Here is a 21,663-nt window from a genome sequence, read left to right on the forward strand (position 1 = left end):
CCCTCTTTTCCCCCATCCCTTTTCCCCTCATTATCTTTGGGATTCCCTCACCTGTGCCACCAGAACATGGGAATGGGAAAAGGGGCTGGAATTCCTGGGAAATCCCAATTCCCTCTTTTCCCTCACAGTCCTTGGGATCCCCTCCCGTGCCACCAGAACATGGGAGAGGGAAAAAGGCCTGGAATTCCTGGAAAATCCCAATTCCCTTTGTTCTCCCATCCCTTTTCCCTCACCTGTCCCACCAGAAAATAGGAATGGGAAAAGGGGCTGGAATTCCTGAAAAATCCCAATTTCCTTGTCCCTCCCATCCCTTTTCCCTCACCTGTGCCACCAGAACATGGGAATGGGAAAAAGGGGTCGGAATTCCTGAAAAATCCCAATTCCCTCTTTCCCCCACCCCTCTTTTCCCTCCTGGATCAGCCCCCAGTCCAACCCTGGCTGATCCCAAATTTTCCTGGATAACTCCAGAGCTCCAGGACAGGCCCAGGGGTGGGGGGCAGATGTAGAAATTCAGGAAAAAACGGGAAAAATCTGGGAATTCTTACGCCAGGACTCGCTTCTCCACGATGTGGGTGAGGGAGTTGAACACTCCCTGCCGGACGTGGGCTTCCAGAGGGGGGTAAAAATTGGGAATGATCTGGAAAAGATCGGGGATGGAGAGAGGAATGTTAGGGAAAAAAATCCCTGCCAAGAGTGGGGAATCCCAGCCTCAGGAATTGGGACATTCCAGAACTTTCTCCCCAGTTCTGCTGCCAGGAATGTGGGGTGGGAGGGAGGGAGCTCCAGGAATGTTCTGGATTCTTCCCACCAAGTGCTGGGGATAATTTGGGATAAAGGAGAAAATCCCTCCTCAATTTGGGGTAAAGGAGAAAATCCCTCCTCAATTTGGGATAAAGGAGAAAATCCCTCTTTAATTTGGGGTAAAGGAGAAAATCCCTCTTTAATTTGGGATAAAGGAGAAAATCCCTCCTCAATTTGGGGTAAAGGAGAAAATCCCTCCTCAATTTGGGGTAAAGGAGAAAATCTCTCTTTAATTTGGATAAAGAAGAAAATCCCTCTTTAATTTGGGATAAAGGAGAAAATCCCTCCTCAATTTGGGATAAAGGAGAAAATCCCTCTTTAATTTGGGATAAAGGAGAAAATCCCTCCTCAATTTGGGATAAAGGAGAAAATCCCTCCTCAATTTGGGATAAAGGAGAAAATCCCTCTTTAATTTGGGGTAAAGGAGAAAATCCCTCTTTAATTTGGGGTAAAGGAGAAAATCCCTCTTTAATTCCCAATTCCTGGAACCAGCAGCTTCCCTGGTCTGGGATCATTCTGGATCATTCTGGATCATTCCCTGATGCTCTGATCCCTCCCTGGATCAGGAATTCCATCATTAATTTGGGATAAAGGAGAAAATCCCTCCTCAATTTGGGATAAAGGAGAAAATCCCTCCTCAATTTGGGGTAAAGGAGAAAATCCCTCCTCAATTTGGGATAAAGGAGAAAATCCCTCCTCAATTTGGGGTAAAGGAGAAAATCCCTCTTTAATTTGGGATAAAGGAGAAAATCCCTCCTCAATTTGGGGTAAAGGAGAAAATCCCTCTTTAATTTGGGATAAAGGAGAAAATCCCTCCTCAATTTGGGATAAAGGAGAAAATCCCTCCTCAATTTGGGATAAAGGAGAAAATCCCTCTTTAATTCCCAATTCCTGGAACCAGCAGCTTCCCTGGTCTGGGATCATTCTGGATCATTCCCTGATGCTCTGATCCCTCCCTGGATCAGGAATTCCATCATTAATTTGAGATAAAGAAGAAAATCCTTCCTCAATTTGGGGTAAAGGAGAAAATCCCTCTTTAATTTGGGATTTTTTGGGGGGATTTTTTTTGGGGAGGATTTTTTGGGGGGATTTTTTTTTTTAATTTTTGGGGGGGGATTTTTTTGGGGGGGGGGGATTTTTTACGGGTTTTTTTTTGGATTTTTTTGGATGGGATTTTTTGGGGGATTTGTGGAGCCCGGCAGTTCCCTCCCAGCTCTCCCCAGCCCTGGAATTCCCCGTTGCAGGAGGATTCCTCACCCTGCACATGAAGTCCAGCAGCGTGGCCGTGATGGCCGGGTGGGGTTTCATGGAGTGGTGCATGACCAGGATGGCAGGTTCTGGGGGAGACAGGGGGTCAGGCCCCAGAGACCCCAAAAACCCCAAATTCCTGATCCCGGACCCCAAAAACCCCAAATTCCTGATCCCGGACCCCAAAAACCCCAAATCCCCGCTCCTGGACCCCAAAATCCCCAAATCCCTGTTCCTGGAACCCAAAATCCTCAAATCCCCGCTCATGGAACCCAAAAACCCCAAATCCCCGCTCCTGGAACCCAAAAACCCCAAATCCCTGCTCCTGGGCCCCAAAATCCCCAAATCCCTGCTCCTGGAACCCAAAATCCTCAAATCCCTGCTCATGGACCCCAAAAACCCCAAATCCCTGCTCCTGGGCCCCAAAAACCCCAAATCCCTGCTCATGGACCCCAAAATCCTCAAATCCCTGCTCCTGGAACCCAAAAACCCCAAATCCCTGCTCCTGGACCCCAAAATCCCCAAATCCCTGCTCATGGAACCCAAAATCCCCAAATCCCTGCTCATGGACCCCAAAATCCCCAAATCCCTGCTCATGGACCCCAAAATCCCCAAATCCCTGCTCCTGGAACCCAAAATCCCCAAATCCCTGCTCCTGGGGCCCAAAAACCCCAAATCCCTGCTCCTGGAACCCAAAATCCCCAAATCCCTGCTCCTGGAACCCAAAATCCCCAAATCCCTCTTCCTGGAACCCAAAATCCCCAAATCCCTGCTCCTGGAACCCAAAATCCCCAAATCCCCGCTCCTGGAACCCAAAAACCCCAAATCCCTGTTCCTGGAACCCAAAATCCTCAAATCCCCGCTCATGGAACCCAAAAACCCCAAATCCCCGCTCCTGGAACCCAAAAACCCCAAATCCCTGCTCCTGGAACCCAAAAACCCCAAATCCCTGCTCCTGGAACCCAAAAACCCCAAATCCCTGCTCTTGGACCCCAAAAAACCCAAATCCCTGCTCCTGGACCCCAAAATCCTCAAATCCCCGCTCCTGGAACCCAAAATCCTCAAATCCCCACTCATGGAACCCAAAATCCTCAAATCCCTCCTCCTGGACTCCAAAATCCTCAAATCCCTGCTCCTGGACCCCAAAATCCCCAAATCCCTGCTCATGGAACCCAAAATCCCCAAATCCCTGCTCATGGAACCCAAAAACCCCAAATCCCTGCTCATGGAACCCAAAATCCTCAAATCCCCGCTCCTGGAACCCAAAATCCCCAAATCCCTGCTCCCGGACCCCAAAATCCTCAAATCCCCGCTCATGGACCCCAAAATCCTCAAATCCCTGCTCCTGGAACCCAAAATCCCCAAATCCCTGCTCATGGAACCCAAAATCCCCAAATCCCTGCTCCTGGACCCCAAAATCCCCAAATCCCTGCTCTGGGGGGGCTGCCCAGGCACCAGGACAGGCTGGATCCATGGGATCCATGGGATCCACGGGGTGGGATCCAGGGCATGAGGGGCAGGCGGGTCCTGTGCTGCCCGTGGGTCACAATGGCCCCAAATCCCACCCCAGGATCCCACCCCAGGATCCCACCCCAGGATCCCAGCCCAGGAACATCTCATGGATCCCACCTCAGGATTCCATCCCATTCCATGGATCCCCCATAGAGATCCCATCCCAAGGTGGATCCCCATGGATCCCACCCCAGGAACTGCCCAGGATCCCATCCCAGGATGGATCCCATGGATCTCCATGGATCCCACCCCAGGGTCCCATCCCAAGGCAGATCCCCCATGGATCCCAACCCCAGGATCCCATCCCAGGATGGATCCCATGGATCCCAACCCCAGGATCCCATCCCAGGATGGATCCCCATGGATCCCAGCCCCAGGATTCCATCCCATTCCATGGATCCCCCATAGAGATCCCATCCCAAGGCAGATCCCCCATGGATCTCCATGGATCCCAGCCCCAGGATCCCATCCCAAGGTGGATCCCATGGATCCCACCCCAGGAACTGCCCAGGATCCCATCCCAGGATGGATCTCCATGGATCCCACCCCAAGATCCCATCCCAAGGCAGATCCCCCATGGATCCCACCTCAGGATTCCATCCCAGGATGGATCCCCATGGATCCCAACCCCAAGATCCCATCCCAAGGCAGATCCCCCATGGATCCCCATGGATCCCAGCCCCAGGGTCCCATCCCGAGTGGATCCCCCATGGATCCCCATGGATCCCAACCCCAGGGTCCCATCCCGAGGTGGATCCCCATGGATCCCAGCCCCAGGATCCCATCCCAGGATGGATCCCATGGATCCCAGGATCCCATCCCGAGGTGGATCCCAGCCCTGGCAGGTCCCACCCACCGATGTTCATGATGCTGTCCTTCTCGGGGTTGAAGAAGAGCCAATCATAGAACAGAGCCAGCTTGGCGTTGGAGGCAGCGACGTTCGACTGCAGGAGACCAAAAAACCCCAAAACACCCCATGAACACCATGCTGAGATCCCACCAAGACCCCCCTGAGATCCCCCCAAGACCCCCCTGAGATCCCACCAAGAACCCCTGAGATCCCCCAAGAACCCCCTGAGATCCCCCCAAGAACCCCCCGAGATCCCCCCAAGAACCCCCCAAGAACCCCTGAGATCCCCCCAAGAACCCCTGAGATCCCCCAAGAACCCCCTGAGATCTCCCCAAGAACCCCCTGAGATCCCCCAAGAACCCCTGAGATCCCCCCAAGAACCCCTGAGATCCCTCCAAGAACCCCCTGAGATCCCACCAAGAACCCCCTGAGATCCCACCAAGAACCCCCTGAGATCCCCCCAAGAATCCCTGAGATCCCACAAGAACCCCCTGAGATCCCCCAAGAACCCCCTGAGATCCCCCCAAGAACCCCTGAGATCCCCCAAGAACCCCCTGAGATCCCCCAAGAACCCCCTGAGATCCCCCCAAGAACCCCCTGAGATCCCTCCAAGAACCCCCTGAGATCCCACCAAGATTCCTTGAGATCCCAAGAACCCCTGAGATCCCACCAAGAACCCCTGAGATCCCTCCATGACCAAACTCAACGCTGGGAAACGCCCACGAGCCACCCAAAATCCCTCTGAGAACTCTCCAACATCCCTTTTTGGGGTGTTCCTGCTCCTGTTCTTGGGGTGTTCCCATTCCCAGCCCATCCTGTGCCCCACTTTTGGGATGTTCCTGCTCCTGTTTTTGGGCTCTCCCCTCTCCCAGCCCACCCCATGCCCCATTTTTGGGTTCTCTCATCCCCCTGTACCCCGTTTTTGGGTTCTCCCAACCCATTTTTGGGGTGCTGACCATGCAGCTGGTGAGCAGCCAGCCGATGATGGCCCTGTGCCCGTTTTTGGGGTTTTTCCACCCTGTACCCCATTTTTGGGCTCTCCCAGCCCACCCTGTACCCCATTTTGGAGTTTCTCCCACCCTGTACCCCATTTTTGGGTTGTCCCAGCCCGTTTTTGGGGTGCTGACCGTGCAGGTGGTGAGCAGCCCACCCTGTACCCCATTTTTGGGGTTTTCCCACCCTGTACCCCATTTTGGGGTTCTCCCAGCCTGTTTTTGGGGCGCTGACCGTGCAGGTGGTGAGCAGCCCACCCTGTACCCCATTTTTGGGCTCTCCCAGCCCACCCTGTACCCCATTTTGGAGTTTCTCCCACCCTGTACCCCATTTTTGGGTTCTCCCAGCCCGTTTTTGGGGCGCTGACCGTGCAGGTGGTGAGCAGCCCACCCTGTACCCCATTTTTGGGGTTTCTCCCACCCTGTACCCCATTTTTGGGGCGCTGACCGTGCAGGTGGTGAGCAGCCCACCCTGTACCCCATTTTTAGGTTCTCCCAGCCCGTTTTTGGGGCGCTGACCGTGCAGGTGGTGAGCAGCCCACCCTGTACCCCATTTTTGGGGTTTCTCCCACCCTGTACCCCATTTTTGGGTTGTCCCAGCCCGTTTTTGGGGCGCTGACCGTGCAGGTGGTGAGCAGCCCACCCTGTACCCCATTTTTGGGGTTTCTCCCATCCTGTACCCCATTTTTGGGTTCTCCCAGCCCGTTTTTGGGGCGCTGACCGTGCAGGTGGTGAGCAGCCAGCCGATGATGGCCCAGCGGGGCAGGATGTCCGAGCTCAGCACCTCGTTGGACGGGTGCACCACGCCGCAGATGTAACGGATCAGGTCACAGCGCAGGGACTGACTGTCAGGGGTGGACAGGTACTGCCTCTGGAACCAGTCCTGGTACCGCTTCTGCTGCCCAAAGCGCACCTGGGGACAGGGGACACGGCTGGGGACACACCTGGGGACAGGCACAGGGACATGGGGACACTGCTGGGGACAGGCACAGGGACATGGGGACACGGCTGGGGACAGGGTCTGGCTGTCAGGGGTGGACAGGTACTGCCTCTGGAACCAGTCCTGGTACCGCTTCTGCTGCCCAAAGCGCACCTGGGGACAGCCACAGGGACATGGGGACACTGCTGGGGACATGGGGACACACCTGGGGACATGGGGACACAGCTGGGGACATGGGACAGGGACATGGGACACGGCTGGAAACGGGGACACAGGACAGGGACATGGGACAGGGACATGGGACAGGGGACACGGCTGGAAATGGGGACACAGGACAGGGATGGGGACAGGGACAGGGGACACGGCTGGAAATGGGGACACAGGACAGGGCTGGCAGTGGGGACAAGCAGGACCCTGAGCTAGGGGGGATTTGGGACAGAACCCATCAGGAATTTGGGATGGAATCCATGGAGAATTTGGGAGGGAATCCATGGGGAAGCTGGGAGGGAACCCAGGTGGGATTCGGGAATCCTGGTGGAATTCAGCACAGAACACATCAGGAAATTTGGGAATCCAGGTGGAATTTGGAAATCCAGGGGGAATTTGGGAATCCAGGTGGAATTTGGGACAGAGCCCATCGGGAATTTGGAAACCCATCAGGAATTTGGGAACCCAGGGGAAATTCAGGACAGAACCCATCAGGAATTTGGGAACCCATCAGGAATTTGGGATCCAGGTGGAATTTGGGACAGAACCCAGGGGGAATTTGGGATCCAGGTGGAATTTGGGACAGAACCCATCAGGAATTTGGGACAGAACCCAGGGGGAATCTGGGACAGAACCCATCAGGAATTTGGGAATCCAGGTGGAATTTGGGACAGAACCAAGGGGGAATTTGGGACAGAATCCATCAGGAATTTGGGACAGAACCCAGGGGAAATTCGGGACAGAACCCATCAGGAATTTGGGAATCCAGGTGGAATTTGGGACAGAACCCAGGGGAAATTCGGGACAGAACCCATCAGGAATTTGGGAACCCAGGGGAAATTCGGACAGAACCCATCAGGAATTTGGGGATCCAGGTGGAATTCGGGACAGAACCCATCAGGAATTTGGGATCCTGTTGGAATTTGGGACAGAACCCATCAGGAATTTGGGAATCCAGGTGGAATTCGGGACAGAACCCATCAGGAATTGGGGATCCAGGTGGAATTTGGGACAGAACCCATCAGGAATTTTGGGATCCAGGTGGAATTTGGGAATCCAGGGGGATTTTTACCCGCGAGGTCATGAAGAGCAGCTTGGTCTCCATGTCGGGCGTCAGGCGACACGCCAGGAACTTGCGGGAGGTCCTGGACTGCAGCAGCTGCAGCACCCCTGGGGGGACAGGGGCAGAAATTTGGGTGCAAAAAGCCTCAAATAAGTCCTGAGTGTTCCCCTGAGGAGTTTAAAGGAGATTTAACCAGGCTCCAAAGGGTGGGAACGCTTCAAAGCCAATTTTTCCCTGGAATTGCTGCATCCAGAAGATGCTGGGAAGTTGCCCAGAGAAGGGAATGATTAATAGAAATATAATTAATGTAATTAAATACAGGAATATCAGGAAAGTCAAGAAATATAAGAATATAATCCATGTAAATAAATATAGGCATATAATTAATGTAAGTGAACATGGGAATATCATTAATGTGAATAAATAAAGGAATGTAATGAATGTAAATAATTATAGGAATATCATGAATATGAATAAATATAGGAATATCATCAATGTGAATAAATATAGGAATATCAATAATGTAAATAAATATAGGAATATCATCAATGTCAATAAATATACGAATAACATCAATGTGAATAAATATAACAATATAATGAATGTGAATAAATAGAAATATAATTAAGGGATAAATACAGGAATATAATGAATGTAAATAAATACAGGAATATCATCAATGTCAATAAATATAGGAATATCATGAATGTGAATAAATATAGAAATATAACTAATGTAAATAAATATAGGAATATCATGAATGTGAATAAATATAGGAATAAGGTGAAGTTCTTTAAAGTTTAAGGTGAAATTCTTTAAAGTTTAAGGTGAAATTCTTTACAGTTTAAGGTGAAATTCTTTAAAGTTTAAGGTGAAATTCTTTACAGTTTAAGGTGAAATTCTTTAAAGTTTAAGGTGAAATTCTTTAAAGTTTAAGGTGAAATTCTTTACAGTTTAAGGTGGAGTTCTTTAAAGTTTAAGGTGAAATTCTTTACAGTTTAAGGTGAAATTCTTTACAGTTTAAGGTGAAATTCTTGAAAGTTTAAAGTGAAATTCTTTACAGTTTAAGGTGGAGGTCTTTAAAGCTTAAGGTGAAATTCTTTACAGTTTAAGGTGAAATTCTTTACAGTTTAAGGTGAAATTCTTTACAGTTTAAGGTGAAATTCTTGAAAGTTTAAAGTGAAATTCTTTACAGTTTAAGGTGGAGGTCTTTAAAGCTTAAGGTGAAATTCTTTACAGTTTAAGGTGGAGTTCTTTAAAGTTTAAGGTGAAATTCTTTACAGTTTAAGGTGAAATTCTTTACAGTTTAAGGTGAAATTCTTTACAGTTTAAGGTGGAGTTCTTTAACCCTATGAGATGCAATTTTCACCTAATTAAGGAAACCCCTAAGCTCCTTTCCTTTTTAAGGAAACAAAAGGCAGCTTTGTCACTCTGGCAACACAAAATGCATTGGAACGGCCCTGGAAAAAGAGAGAACTGTGAGATCCATGGAAAAGAGGGGATTTCCCAGGCTGGTACCTGTGAACTGGGGGCTGAGCACCTGCGGGTTGTGCAGGATGTCCTTCCAGAGCTGCTCAAACTCAGGGATCCGAGCCACGTTCTGCAGCAGCCGCACCAGGTCCCGGCCGATCATGAAACAGTCCATGAACTGGGGGAAAGGGGGAATTCCATGGGATAATCCATGGAAATGCCATGGAATAATCTGGGAAACAATCCATGGAAATGCCATGGAACAATCCGGGAAACAATCCATGGAAATGCCATGGAACAATCCGGGAAACAATCCATGGAAACGCCATGGAACAATCCGGGAAACAATCCATGGAAATGCCATGGAAATGCCATGGAACAATCCATGGAAATGCCATGGAATAATCCGGGAAACAATCCATGGAAACGCCATGGAACAATCCGGGAAACAATCCATGGAAATGCCATGGAACAATCCAGGAAAATCCCATGAAAATCCCATAAATAATCCATGGAAATCCCATGAAACAATCCATGAAAATCCCATGAAACAATCCATGAAAATCCCATGAAACAATCAATGGAAACACCATGAAACAATCCATGAAAATCCCATGAAAATCCCATGAATTAATCCATGGAAATACCATGAAACAATCCAGGAAAATCCCATTGAACAATCCATGAAAATCCCATGAAACAATCCATGAAAATCCCATGAAACAATCAATGGAAACACCATGAAACAATCCATGAAAATCCCATTAAATAATCCATGGAAATCCCATGAAAATCCCATTGAACAATCCATGAAAATCCCATTGAACAATCCAGGAAAATCCCATGAAAATCCCATGAAACAATCAATGAAAATCCCATGGAACAATCCATGGAAATCCCATTGAACAATCCATGAAAATCCCATGAAATAATCCATGGAAATCCCATGAAACAATCCATGAAAATCCCATGAAACAATCCATGAAAATCCCATGAAAATCCCATTAAATAATCCATGGAAATCCCATGAAAATCCCATTGAACAATCCATGAAAATCCCATGGAGCAATCCATGAAAATCCCATGGAGCAATCCATGAACTGGGGAAAAGGGAGGGAAAATCCCATGAAACAATGAACGAACTGGTAAAATCCCATGAAATAATCCATGAACTAGGAAAAGGGAGGGAAAATCGCAAAGAACAATCCCTGAACTGGGAAAATCCCATGAAAATCCCATGAAAGAATCCCTGAACTGGGAAAATCCCATGAAAATCCCATGAAAGAATCCCTGAACTGGTTAAATCCCATGAAAATCCCATGGAAGAATCCCTGAGCTGGGAAAAGGGGGGGAAATCCCTCTCAGAGCAGGGGGTGGGACCAGGGAGGGCAGAATTCTCCAGAATTCTCCAGAATTCTCCCTCCTCTCCCTCCCCGGCCCCGGCCCCGCTGCAGCCCCGGGCTGGGGCCAGGGCACAGGCAGGGAAGGTCATTCCAGCAGCTCTTCTGGAATGTTCTCCCTCCCAAAGCAAACAATCGGCCCATAAATCCCACACATCCCATAAATCTGCCACCTTCCCCCCAGGAATGCAGCCAGGGGCTGGGGGAGGAGGGGGAACGGGAGGGTTTGGGATGGATCCCAGCTCTGGGGGGATTTTCCTGCTCCAGCCAGAGCCAAACTGGGAATGGGATCACACCACAGTCACTGCCCTGCTCCTGGAGCAGGGGAGGCAGGATCCCAATCCCAATCCCAATCCCACCCCATGCACTGACCCTCTCCTGGAGCAGGGGGATGCAGGATCCCAATCCCAATCCCATATAAACTCACCCTTTCCCTCAGCAGGCACACACAGAACCCCAATCCCAATCCAAGACCAATCCCAATCCAATCCAATCCCAATCCAATCCCATCCCAATCCCATATGAACTCACCCTCTCCCTGAGCATGCACACACAGAACTCCAATCCCAATCCAATCCCAATCCCATCCCAATCCCAATCCCACACACACTCACCCTCTCCCTCAGCAGGCACACACAGAACTCCAATCCCATTCCCATCCCAATCCCAATCCCATCCCAATCCAAATCCAATCCCAATCCCATCCCAATCCCACACACACTCACCCTCTCCCTCAGCAGGCACACAAAGAACTCCAATCCAATCCCAATCCCATCCCAATCCCAATCCCATCCCAATCCAATCCCATCCCAATCCCATCCCCACCCCAATCCCAATCCCAATCCCAATCCCACACACACTCACCCTCTCCCTCAGCAGGCACACACAGAACTCCACCTCCTTCTGGCGCAGCGCCTGCAGCGCGGCCGTGCCGTGGTGATCCACGATCAGCCTCAGGTAGGTGTACACGGCCATGGCCACCAGCAGGCTGCTCTTCAGCACCCACTCCCTGAGAAACCCCAAATCCACCCCAAATCAGCCCCCAGGGCGGAGGGAATTCCAGGGCATTCTGTGGGATCGGGGTGCGGGAACACCGGGAATGGCGCGAGCAGCTGGGATGGGGTTGGTGTCACCTGGAACCATTGCCCAGGCTGTCCAAAAAGGCCATTACATAATTAAGAAATAAATTAATGTATTAATTAGTAAGTGTATTAATTGTGGAGTGTGTTAATTAATAAAGATAATAACCTATAAATATATCCAATGATATCTTTGTGGGATCAGGGTACAGGAGGGGAACACCGGGAATGGGGCAAGGAGCAAAGGGGGGACTGGGTTGGTGTCACCCGGAACCATTGCCCAGGCTGTCCAAAAAGGCCATTATGTAATTAAGAAATAAATTAATGTATTAATTAATAAGAGTATTAATTGGTGAATGTGTTAATTAATAAAGATAATAACCTATAAATATATCCAATGATATCTTTGTGGGATCAGGGTACAGGAAGGGAACACCGGGAATGGGGCGAGCAGCAAGGGTGGGATGGGGTTGGTGTCACCTGGAACCATTGCCCAGGCTGTCCAAAAAGGCCATTACATGATTAAGAAATAAATTAATGTATTAATTAATAAGAGTATTAATTGTGGAGTGTGTTAATTAATGAAGATAATAATTTATAAATATATCCAATGATATCTTTGTGGGATCAGGGTACAGGAGGGGAACACCGGGAATGGGGCGAGGAGCAAAGGGGGGACTGGGTTGGTGTCACCTGGAACCATTGCCCAGGGCATCAGCAAAAGTAATTAAACAGTAAATAAATTCGTTAATTTATTAATTAATAAACGTATTAACTGGAGAATGTGTCAATTAATAAAGATATTAAATTATATTTTTGTGGGATTGGGGTGTGGGGAGGGAACACCAGGAATGGGCCTGCAGCAAAGGGGGGACTGGGTTGGTGTCACCTGGAATCACCACCCAGGGCATCAGTAAAAGTGATTAAATCATTAGCAAATTAATCTATTTATTAATTAATAAATGTATTAATTGGTGAATGTGTTAATGAATAAAGATATTAAATGATAAAGATATTCAATGATATCTTTGTGGGAAGGGAACACCAGGAATGGGCCAGCAGCAGTGGTGGGAGTGGGTTGGTGTCACCTGGAACCATCACCCAGGGCACCAGCAAAGGTGTTAATTAATAACTGGGAAATGTATTAATTAATAAAGATTATAAATAACAAAGATAATAAATACTAAAGACTCTAAATACTAAAGATTCTAAATGATACAGATATCAACTGATCAATATATTGATGATGAACACAGAATTGATAAACACTGGAAAATCCAGCCCAGCCCTGGGGTGTCCCAGGTGGCTCCTGCTGGCTCTGAATCCCAGGAAAAACAAAACAATCCCAGAAAAAACCCAAAACAATCCCAGAAAAAACAACAAAACAATCCCAGAAAAAACACAAAACAATCCCAGGGAAAAACCAAAACAATCCCAGGGAAAAAAAAAATCCCAGGAAAAAACAATCCCAGGACAAATCCAGCTGGATAAAAGCCGGAGCAGCTCCATGGGATTTTAAGGAATTCATTGCTTGGAGCAAAACTATTCCCAGCCCTGCCTGGGCAATCCTGAATCCCAAATCCCCTGGAATTCTGTGGATCCAGGACAATGGGATGGAATTCCCAGAGGGCTGAGCTGCCCAAAACACAGGAAATTTTTTGGGGCAATCAACTCCAGGCTGCTGCTCCTAAAGGAAAAGCTCCCCCCGTGGCTCAGGAAGTTTGGGAAGGAAACATTCCCGGGATGCTGGGCCAGAGCCACGCCTGCTCCTCAGCCCTGAGGGGCATTTGGGGGATTTAGGGACTTTGGGAATGTGGGAAGGGCAGGGGAGGGGCTGTTCCCAGGGGTTACCTTTGCTCTGTCAGGATTTCCAGAACGTTCTCTGCCAGCCAGATGTTCTTGGCAGTGACGTCCCCACCTGGAAAAGCATCGGGGACAAACAGCTGGGATGTGGGGCAGGGGATTTGGGAACTGGGATTTGGGAGCTGGGATGTGGGGCAGGGGGATTTGGGAGCTGGGATTTGGGAACTGGGATTTGCAGCAGGGGGATTTGGGAACTGGGATTTGGGAACTGGGATTTGGAGCAGGGGGATTTGGGAGCTGGGGGATTTGGGAACTGGGATTTGGGAACTGGGATTTGGGAGCTGGATTTGGGAACTGGGATGTGGGAGCTGGGATTTGGGAGCTGGGATTTGGGAGCTGGATTTGGGAACTGGGAAGGAGCAGGGGGAATTGGGAGCTGGTATTTGGCCACTGCCTGTTCCCATCCCTGTGATCCCAGGGAGGCTCCCCAGGGAGACCAGGGAAAACCAGGGAGAACTACGGAAAATCAGGGAAAAAACAGGGAAAAAACCAGGGAAAAAAAACAGGGAAAATCAGGGAAAATCAGGGAAAATCAGGGAAAACCACAGAGACCAGGGAGAAGCTGGGAAAATCAGGGAAAACCTGGGAGAACCAGGGAGAACCATGGAGATCAGTGAAAACCATGGAAAATCAGGGAAAACCTGGGAGAACCAGGGAAAACTATGGAAAATCAGGGAAAACCTGGGAGAACCAGGGAAAACCAGGGAAAACCAGGGAGAAGTGGCAGGTCCAGACAATGGATGGCCCTGAAGGGCAGGGAGCGTGAGCCAGAGGGGCCCTGCAGGGCAGGAGTGACCCAGGGGACACTGGGCCTTCTCCAGGGCTCCCTTTTTCCCAGGAACCTTTTCCAGGGCTGGATTTTCCAGGGATTCCTTTTCCAAGGTTCCCTTTCCCAGGGATTCCTTTTCCAAGGCTGCTTTTCCCTCTTCTCCCTCCCTCCTGGGCATCTCCCAGCCATCCAGGAATTCCAGGGACACAATTCCTGCTCCCTGCACGTCAGCCCCGGGAACACGGAAGAGGCTCCGGAAAGGCGGGAGCGGGGCGGGGTTCCCGGGATTCCCGAGGGATGGATGGAGGAAGGAGCGGCTCCTCCTCCTCCTCCTCCTCCTCCTCCCCTGCCTGTCCCGGCAGCTGCCACTCCGGTGATCCCAAGGATTCCCAGCCCAGATCCCGAGGATTTCCCAGCTCAAATCCTGAGGGATTCCTGGCTCAGATCCCGAGGATTCCCAGCAATTCCTGACTCAGATCCCAGCAATTCCCAGCCCAGATCCTGAGGGATTTCCCAGCCCAGATCCCAAGGATTCCCAGCCCAGATCCTGAGGATTTCCCAGCCCAGATCCTGAGGATTCCCAGCAATTCCTGGCTCAGATCCCAAGGATTCCCAGCCCAGATCCTGAGGGATTCCCAGCTCAAACCCTGGGCATTCCCAGCAATTCCTGGCTCAGACTCTGAGGATTCCCAGCTCAGACCTGGGGCATTCCCAGCTCAAATCCTGAGGATTCCCAGCCCAGATCCTGAGGATTCCCAGCCCAGATCCCAAGGATTCCCAGCCCAGATCCTGAGGATTTCCCAGCCCAGATCCTGAGGATTTCCCAGCCCAGATCCTGAGGATTCCCAGCAATTCCTGACTCAGATCCCAGCAATTCCTGGCTCAGTTTCCAAGGATTCCCAGCCCAGATCCTCAGGGATTCCCAGCTCAGACCTGGGGTATTCCCTGCTCAGATCCTGAGGATTTCCCAGCCCAGATCCAGGGGATTCCCTGCTCAGATCCTGAGGAATTCCTGGCTCAGATCCCAAGGATTCCCAGCCCAAATCCTGAGGATTCTCAGCCCAGATCCTGAGGATTTCCCAGCTCAAATCCTGAGGATTCCCGGCTCACATCCTGAGGATTCCCAGCTCAGATCCTGAGGATTCCTGGCTCAGATCCTGAGGACTCCTGGCTCAGATCCTGAGGATTCCCAGCTCAGATCTGGGGGATTCCCACCATTCCCAGTAGTCCCAGCATTCCCAGCTCACATTCCCAGTATTCCCAGTATTCCCAGCACTCCCAGCTCACATTCCCAGTATTCCCAGTATTCCCAGTATTCCCAGCATTCCCAGCTCACCTGCAATCTGTTTCATGAAGGTCATGCAGACTCCATCAGCTCCCAGCACGCCGCTCTTCACCAGCTCCCGCAGCAGCCACAGCAGCTGAGCAGGGAAACGGGGGTCAGGGACCCCCAGGATCCCCTAAACCCACCCCAATCCCACCCCGGGACCCCAATCCCACCCACTCACAGCAGCTGCACATGGAAATTTGGGATCAGAGACCCTCAGGACCCTCCAGGATCCCCCAGGACCCCAATCCCACCCCAGGACCCCAATCCCACCCACCCACAGCAGCTGAACAGGAAAATGGGGGGGGTCAGAGACCCCCAGAATCCACTAAACCCACCCCAATCCCACCCCAGGACCCCAATCCCATCCCAGGACCCCAATCCCACCCAGCCACAGCAGCTGAGCAGGGAAATGGGGGTCAAAGACCCCCAAGAACCCCCAATCCCACCCCAATCCCACCCCTCAGGGAGGTCCCTGAGCCCTCCCTGCTCCCCTCTGCTCATCCCCTGCGGGTGGGACAGAAAAGTCCAGGGGGGACAGGAAATTCCAGGTGGGACAGGAGATTGTGGGTGGGACAGAAGAGTCCAGGTTGGACAGGAGGTGCCAGGTGGGACATGAAACTCTGGGTGGGACAGGAGATTTTGAGTAGGACACTCAAAATTCCAGGTGGGACAGGAGATTCTGGGTGGGACAGGTGGGACAGGAGGTGCCAGGATGGACAGGAGAATTCCAGGTGAGACAGGAGAGTCCAGATGGGACAGGAGATTCTGGATGGGACAGGAAATTTTGGGTGGGACAGGAGATCCCAGATGGCACAAGAAGTTCTGGGTGGGACAGAAGAGTCCAGGTGGGACAGGAGGTGCCAAGAAATTCCAGGTGGGACAGGAGATTCTGGATGGGACAGGATGGACAGAAAATTCCAGGTGGGACAGGAGATTTTGGGTGGGACAGGATGGACAGAAAATTCCAGGTGGGACAGGAGATTTTGGGTGGGACAGGAGGTGCCAGGTGGGACATGAGATTCCAGGTAGAACCTGAGATTTTGGGTGGGACAGGATGGACAGAAGATTCCAGGTAGGACAGGAAATTTTGGGTGGGACAGGAGGTGCCAGGTGGGACAGGAGATTTTGGATGGGACAGAAGATTCCAGGCGGGACAGGAGATTCTGGGTGGGACAGGAAATTTTGGGTGGGACAGGAGATCCCAGATGGCACAAGAAATTTTGGGTGGGACAGAAGAGTCCAGGTGGGACAGGAGATTTTGGGTGGGACAGGATGGACAGAAAATTCCAGGTGGGACAGGAAATTCTGGGTGGGACAGGAGATTTTGGATGGGACAGGAGATTTTGGGTGGGACAGAAGAGTCCAGGTGGGACAGGAGGTGCCAGGAAATTCCAGGTGGGCCAGGAGATTTTGGATGGGACAGGAGATTCTGGGTGGGACAGGATGGACAGAAGATTCCAGGTGGGACAGGAAATTTTGGGTGGGACAGGCGAGTCCAGGTAGAACAGGAGATTTTGGGTGGGACAGGAGGTGCCAGGTGGGACAGGAGATTCTGGATGGGACAGGAAATTTTGGGTGGGACAGGAGATTTTGGGTGGGACAGGAGATTCCGGGTGGGACAGGAGGTGCCAGGTTGAACCTGAGATTTTGGGTGGGACAGGAAATTTTGGGTGGGACAGGAGATTTTGGATGGGACAGAAGATTCCAGGCGGGACAGGAGATTCTGGGTGGGACAGGAGATCCCAGATGGCACAAGAAGTTCTGGGTGGGACAGAAGAGTCCAGGTGGGACAGGAGGTGCCAAGAAATTCCAGGTGGGACAGGAGATTCTGGATGGGACAGGATGGACAGAAGATTCCAGGTGGGACAGGAGATTTTGGGTGGGACAGGATGGACAGAAAATTCCAGGTGGGACAGGAGATTTTGGGTGGGACAGGATGGACAGAAAATTCCAGGTGGGACAGAAAATTCCAGGTGGGACAGAAGATTCCAGGTGGGACAGGAGATTTTGGGTGGGACAGGATGGACAGAAAATTCCAGGTGGGACAGGAGATTTTGGGTGGGACAGGATGGACAGAAAATTCCAGGTGGGACAGGAGATTCTGGGTGGGACAGGAGGTGCCAGGTGGGACATGAGATTCCAGGTAGAACCTGAGATTTTGGGTGGGACAGGATGGACAGAAGATTCCAGGTGGGACAGGAGATTCTGGATGGGACAGGAGATTTTGGGTGGGACAGGAGATCCCAGATGGCACAAGAAGTTCTGGGTGGGACAGAAGAGTCCAGGTGGGACAGGAGGTGCCAGGAAATTCCAGGTGGGACAGGAGATTTTGGATGGGACAGGAGATTTTGGGTGGGACAGGATGGACAGGAGAGTCCAGGTGGGACAGGAGATTTTGGGTGGGACAGAAAATTCCAGGTGGGACAGGAAATTCTGGGTGGGACAGGAGGTGCCAGGTAGAACAGGAGATTTTGGGTGGGACAGGAAATTCCAGGTGGGCCAGGAGATTCCAGGTGCAGATCCCTGACCTGGGTCCTGCAGGTGTCCTGCAGCTTCAGGTACTTCTCCATCAGGATGTGGTTGATCTTGTTGAGGACAATGTTCATCCCATCCCTGCTGACCAGGGCCAGGTCCCGGTAACACTGAGGGGACAAAAAAAACAGGGGGAAAATATAGGGAATGTATGGAAAATCTGTGGGTTTTGGGGAAAAACCAGCCCAGGAATGGATGGGAAAATCCAGGGATTTTGGGAAAAAAAATTGCCCAGGAACGGATGGAAAATCCAGGGATTTTTGGGGAAAATACGTGAAATTCTACGAAACACATCCTGAGCAGGGAATGGATGGAAAATCTGTGGATTTTGGGGAAAAAAACAGCCCAGGAATGGATGGAAAAATCCATGAAATTCTATGGAAACACATCCTGAGCAGGGAATTTGTGGAAAATCCAGGGAATTTGGGGGAAAATCCATGAAATTCTATGAAACACATCCTGAGCAGGGAATTTGTGGAAAATCCAGGGATAATTGGGAAAATCCATGAAATTCTATGAAACACATCCTGAGCAGGGAATGGATGGAAAATCCAGGGATTTTTGGGGAAAATACGTGAAATTCTATGAAGCACATCTTGAGCAGGGAATGGATGGAAAATCCAGGGATTTTGGGGGAAAAACCAGAGAAAATTCCCTGAATTCCTCCATCCCTGCCCGGCTGACACAGCCCAGGGGTAACTCTGGGTCCTTGGGGCAGATTTGGGGTTCCTGAAGGGGTTCCTGAGAAGGTTTGGGGGTCCTGGGGCAGATTTTGGGGTCCTGAGGGGTCCCAGGGCCCGAACCCAAGGAATTCCTGGGATAGGAAGGAGCCTGAGCTCCGTTTTTTTGCCCCACAGAAATTCTGGAATATTCCAGGGAATTCCAGCCAGGGAAATTCCCAATTTCCCCCCCAAAAAAAGGAAATTTTCCCAGATTTTTCCAGCTCTTTCCTCACCTTCTGAGCCTGGGCTGGCTCGGTCAGGACCAGGGTGAAGAGCCCCAGGCAGATCTCCTCGTGCTGGGGGGTCCCTTTGCAGATCTGGGAGGGGAGAAAATTCCCAAAATTCCAGGTGAATTCCCAAAATTCCAGCTGGGATTGGAGGGGAGGGAAGGAAAACAGGGGAAACCCCTCCCACCCCAAAATCCCAGGAATTTGAGACGTCCCAGAGCTCCTGAGGGTTTTTTTTAAGGTGGAAAATCCCTCCCAGGGTTTTGGGAGATTCCCTCTCGCGGGAATTTTATGGGAATAAAAATTCCAGGCTTTGCTCCCTGTTTTTTAATTGGGAAGGTCAAATAAATTGGGGATGGATAAATTGGAATTTGGTGTGAAATCAGGAACTGGAATTTGGCTCTGCCAGTTCTGAGGGGAGGGGGGGGCTCCAGCTCCACTCCCAGTTCCCAAATCCCAATTCCCATTCCCTGTTCCCAAATCCCAATTCCTAAATCCCAATTCCCTGTTCCCAAATCCCAGTTCCCAAATCCTTGTTCCCAAATCTGTTTCCAGAAGCGGATCCCAGTTTCCAAGAGGGAATTCCCCATTCCCAGCAGGAATTTCCAGTTTCCAGCAGGGAATCCCCATTTCCAGGAAGGAATTCTCAATTCCCAGCAGGGAATTCCCAAGTTCCCATGAGGAAATTCCCATTTTCCCCAGGATAAATTCCCATTTTCCCCAGGATAAATTCCAATTTCCCGGGATGGAATCCCCAATTTCCCAGGATGGAATCCCCAGTTTTCCAGGATAAAATCCCCAATTTTCCCAGGATAAAATCCCCAAATTTCCCAGGATGGATTCCCATTTTCCCCAGGATGGAATCCCCAATTTTCCCATGATGGAATCCCCAATTTCCCACGATGGAATCCCCAGTTTTCCAGGATGGAATCCCCAATTTTCCCAGGATAAAATCCCCAATTTCCCAGGATAAAATCCCCAATTTCCCAGGATGGAATCCCCAATTTCCCAGGATGGAATCCCCAGTTTTCCCAGGATGGAATCCCCAATTTCCCAGGATAAAATCCCCAATTTCCCAGGATAAAATCCCCAATTTTCCCAGGATGGAATCCCCAATTTCCCAGGATGGAATCCCCAATTTCCCAGGATGGAATCCCCAGTTTTCCCAGGATGGAATCCCCAATTTCCCAGGATAAAATCCCCAATTTTCCCAGGATAAAATCCCCAATTTCCCAGGATGGAATCCCCAATTTTCCCAGGATAAAATCCCCAATTTTCCCAGGACGGAATCCCCAATTTCCCATGATGGAATCCCCAATTTCCCACGATGGAATCCCCAGTTTTCCAGGATGGAATCCCCAATTTTCCCAGGATAAAATCCCCAATTTCCCAGGATAAAATCCCCAATTTTCCCAGGATAAAATCCCCAAATTTCCCAGGACGGAATCCCCCAATTCCCAGGACGGAATCCCCAATTTCCCAGGATAAAATCCCCCAATTTCCCAGGATAAAATCCCCAATTTCCCAGGATGGAATCCCCAATTTCCCAGGATAAAATCCCCAATTTTCCCAGGATAAAATCCCCCAATTCCCAGGACGGAATCCCCAATTTCCCAGGATAAAATTCCCAATTTTCCCAGGACGGAATCCCCAATTTCCCAGGATGGAATCCCCAATTTCCCAGGATAAAATCCCCAGTTTTCACAGGATAAAATTCCCTATTTCCCAGGATAAAATCCCCAATTTCCCAGGATAAAATCTCCAATTTCCCAGGATAAAATCCCCAATTTTCCCAGGACGGAATCCCCAATTTCCCAGGATGGAATCCCCAATTTCCCAGGATAAAATCCCCAGTTTTCACAGGATAAAATTCCCTATTTCCCAGGATAAAATCCCCAATTTCCCAGGATAAAATCTCCAATTTCCCAGGATAAAATCCCCAATTTCCCAGGATAAAATCCCCAAATTTCCCAGGACGAAATCCCCCATTTCCCAGGATAAAATCCCCAATTTTCCCAGGATGGAATCCCCAATTTCCCAGGATAAAATCCCCAATTTCCCAGGATGGAATCCCCAGTTTTCCAGGATGGAATCCCCAATTTTCCCAGGATAAAATCCCCAATTTCCCAGGATGGAATCCCCAGTTTTCCCAGGATGGAATCCCCAATTTCCCAGGATGGAATCCCCAATTTCCCAGGATGGAATCCCCCATTTTCCAGGATAAAATCCCCCATTTTCCCAGGATAAAATCCCCAATTTTCCCAGGATAAAATCCCCAGTTTCCCAGGATGGAATTCCCATTTTCCATGATGGAATCCCCAATTTCCCAGGATGGAATCCCCAATTTCCCAGGATGGAACCCCCAATTTTCCCAGGATAAAATCCCCAATTTTCCCAGGATAAAATCCCCAATTTCCCAGGATGGAATCCCCAATTTTCCCAGGACGGAATCCCCAATTTCCCAGGATAAAATCCCCAATTTCCCACGATGGAATCCCCAATTTCCCAGGACGGAATCCCCAATTTCCCCAGGATAAAATCCCCAATTTCCCAGGATAAAATCCCCAATTTTCCCAGGACGGAATCCCCAATTTCCCAGGATAAAATCCCCAGTTTCCCAGGATGGAATCCCCAGTTTCCCAGGATGGAATCCCCAAT

The 21,663-nt window shown here is 50.2% G+C and overlaps 1 protein-coding gene and 1 long non-coding RNA gene across 3 annotated transcripts in view; one reads left to right on the forward strand and one right to left on the reverse strand.

The window, feature by feature from the left end:
* INTS3 (integrator complex subunit 3) overlaps positions 1-21,663 on the reverse strand; it is a 37,547-nt gene that overhangs the window by 14,538 nt on the left and 1,346 nt on the right. For both annotated transcript variants that reach the window (XM_071417486.1, XM_071417487.1), the window contains exons 3-13: positions 19,012-19,095; positions 18,053-18,166; positions 15,531-15,615; positions 13,414-13,480; positions 11,348-11,492; positions 9,132-9,261; positions 7,623-7,720; positions 6,125-6,316; positions 4,418-4,505; positions 2,059-2,138; positions 546-637 (exon numbers count right to left, since the gene is read on the reverse strand). In XM_071417486.1, the coding sequence (XP_071273587.1) occupies positions 546-637; positions 2,059-2,138; positions 4,418-4,505; positions 6,125-6,316; positions 7,623-7,720; positions 9,132-9,261; positions 11,348-11,492; positions 13,414-13,480; positions 15,531-15,615; positions 18,053-18,166; positions 19,012-19,095 (1,175 nt within the window). The remainder of the gene's footprint in view (positions 1-545; positions 638-2,058; positions 2,139-4,417; positions 4,506-6,124; positions 6,317-7,622; positions 7,721-9,131; positions 9,262-11,347; positions 11,493-13,413; positions 13,481-15,530; positions 15,616-18,052; positions 18,167-19,011; positions 19,096-21,663) is intronic.
* LOC139585113 (uncharacterized) lies at positions 17,552-18,145 on the forward strand. The gene is made up of 3 exons (XR_011676931.1): positions 17,552-17,641; positions 17,680-17,838; positions 18,019-18,145. It is a non-coding gene; the product is annotated as an uncharacterized lncRNA (long non-coding RNA).

The sequence above is a fragment of the Agelaius tricolor genome, unplaced genomic scaffold (assembly GCF_023055355.1).
Source record: "Agelaius tricolor isolate 1412-34295 unplaced genomic scaffold, bAgeTri1.0.p SCAF_69, whole genome shotgun sequence".
Taxonomy (NCBI): domain Eukaryota; kingdom Metazoa; phylum Chordata; class Aves; order Passeriformes; family Icteridae; genus Agelaius; species Agelaius tricolor.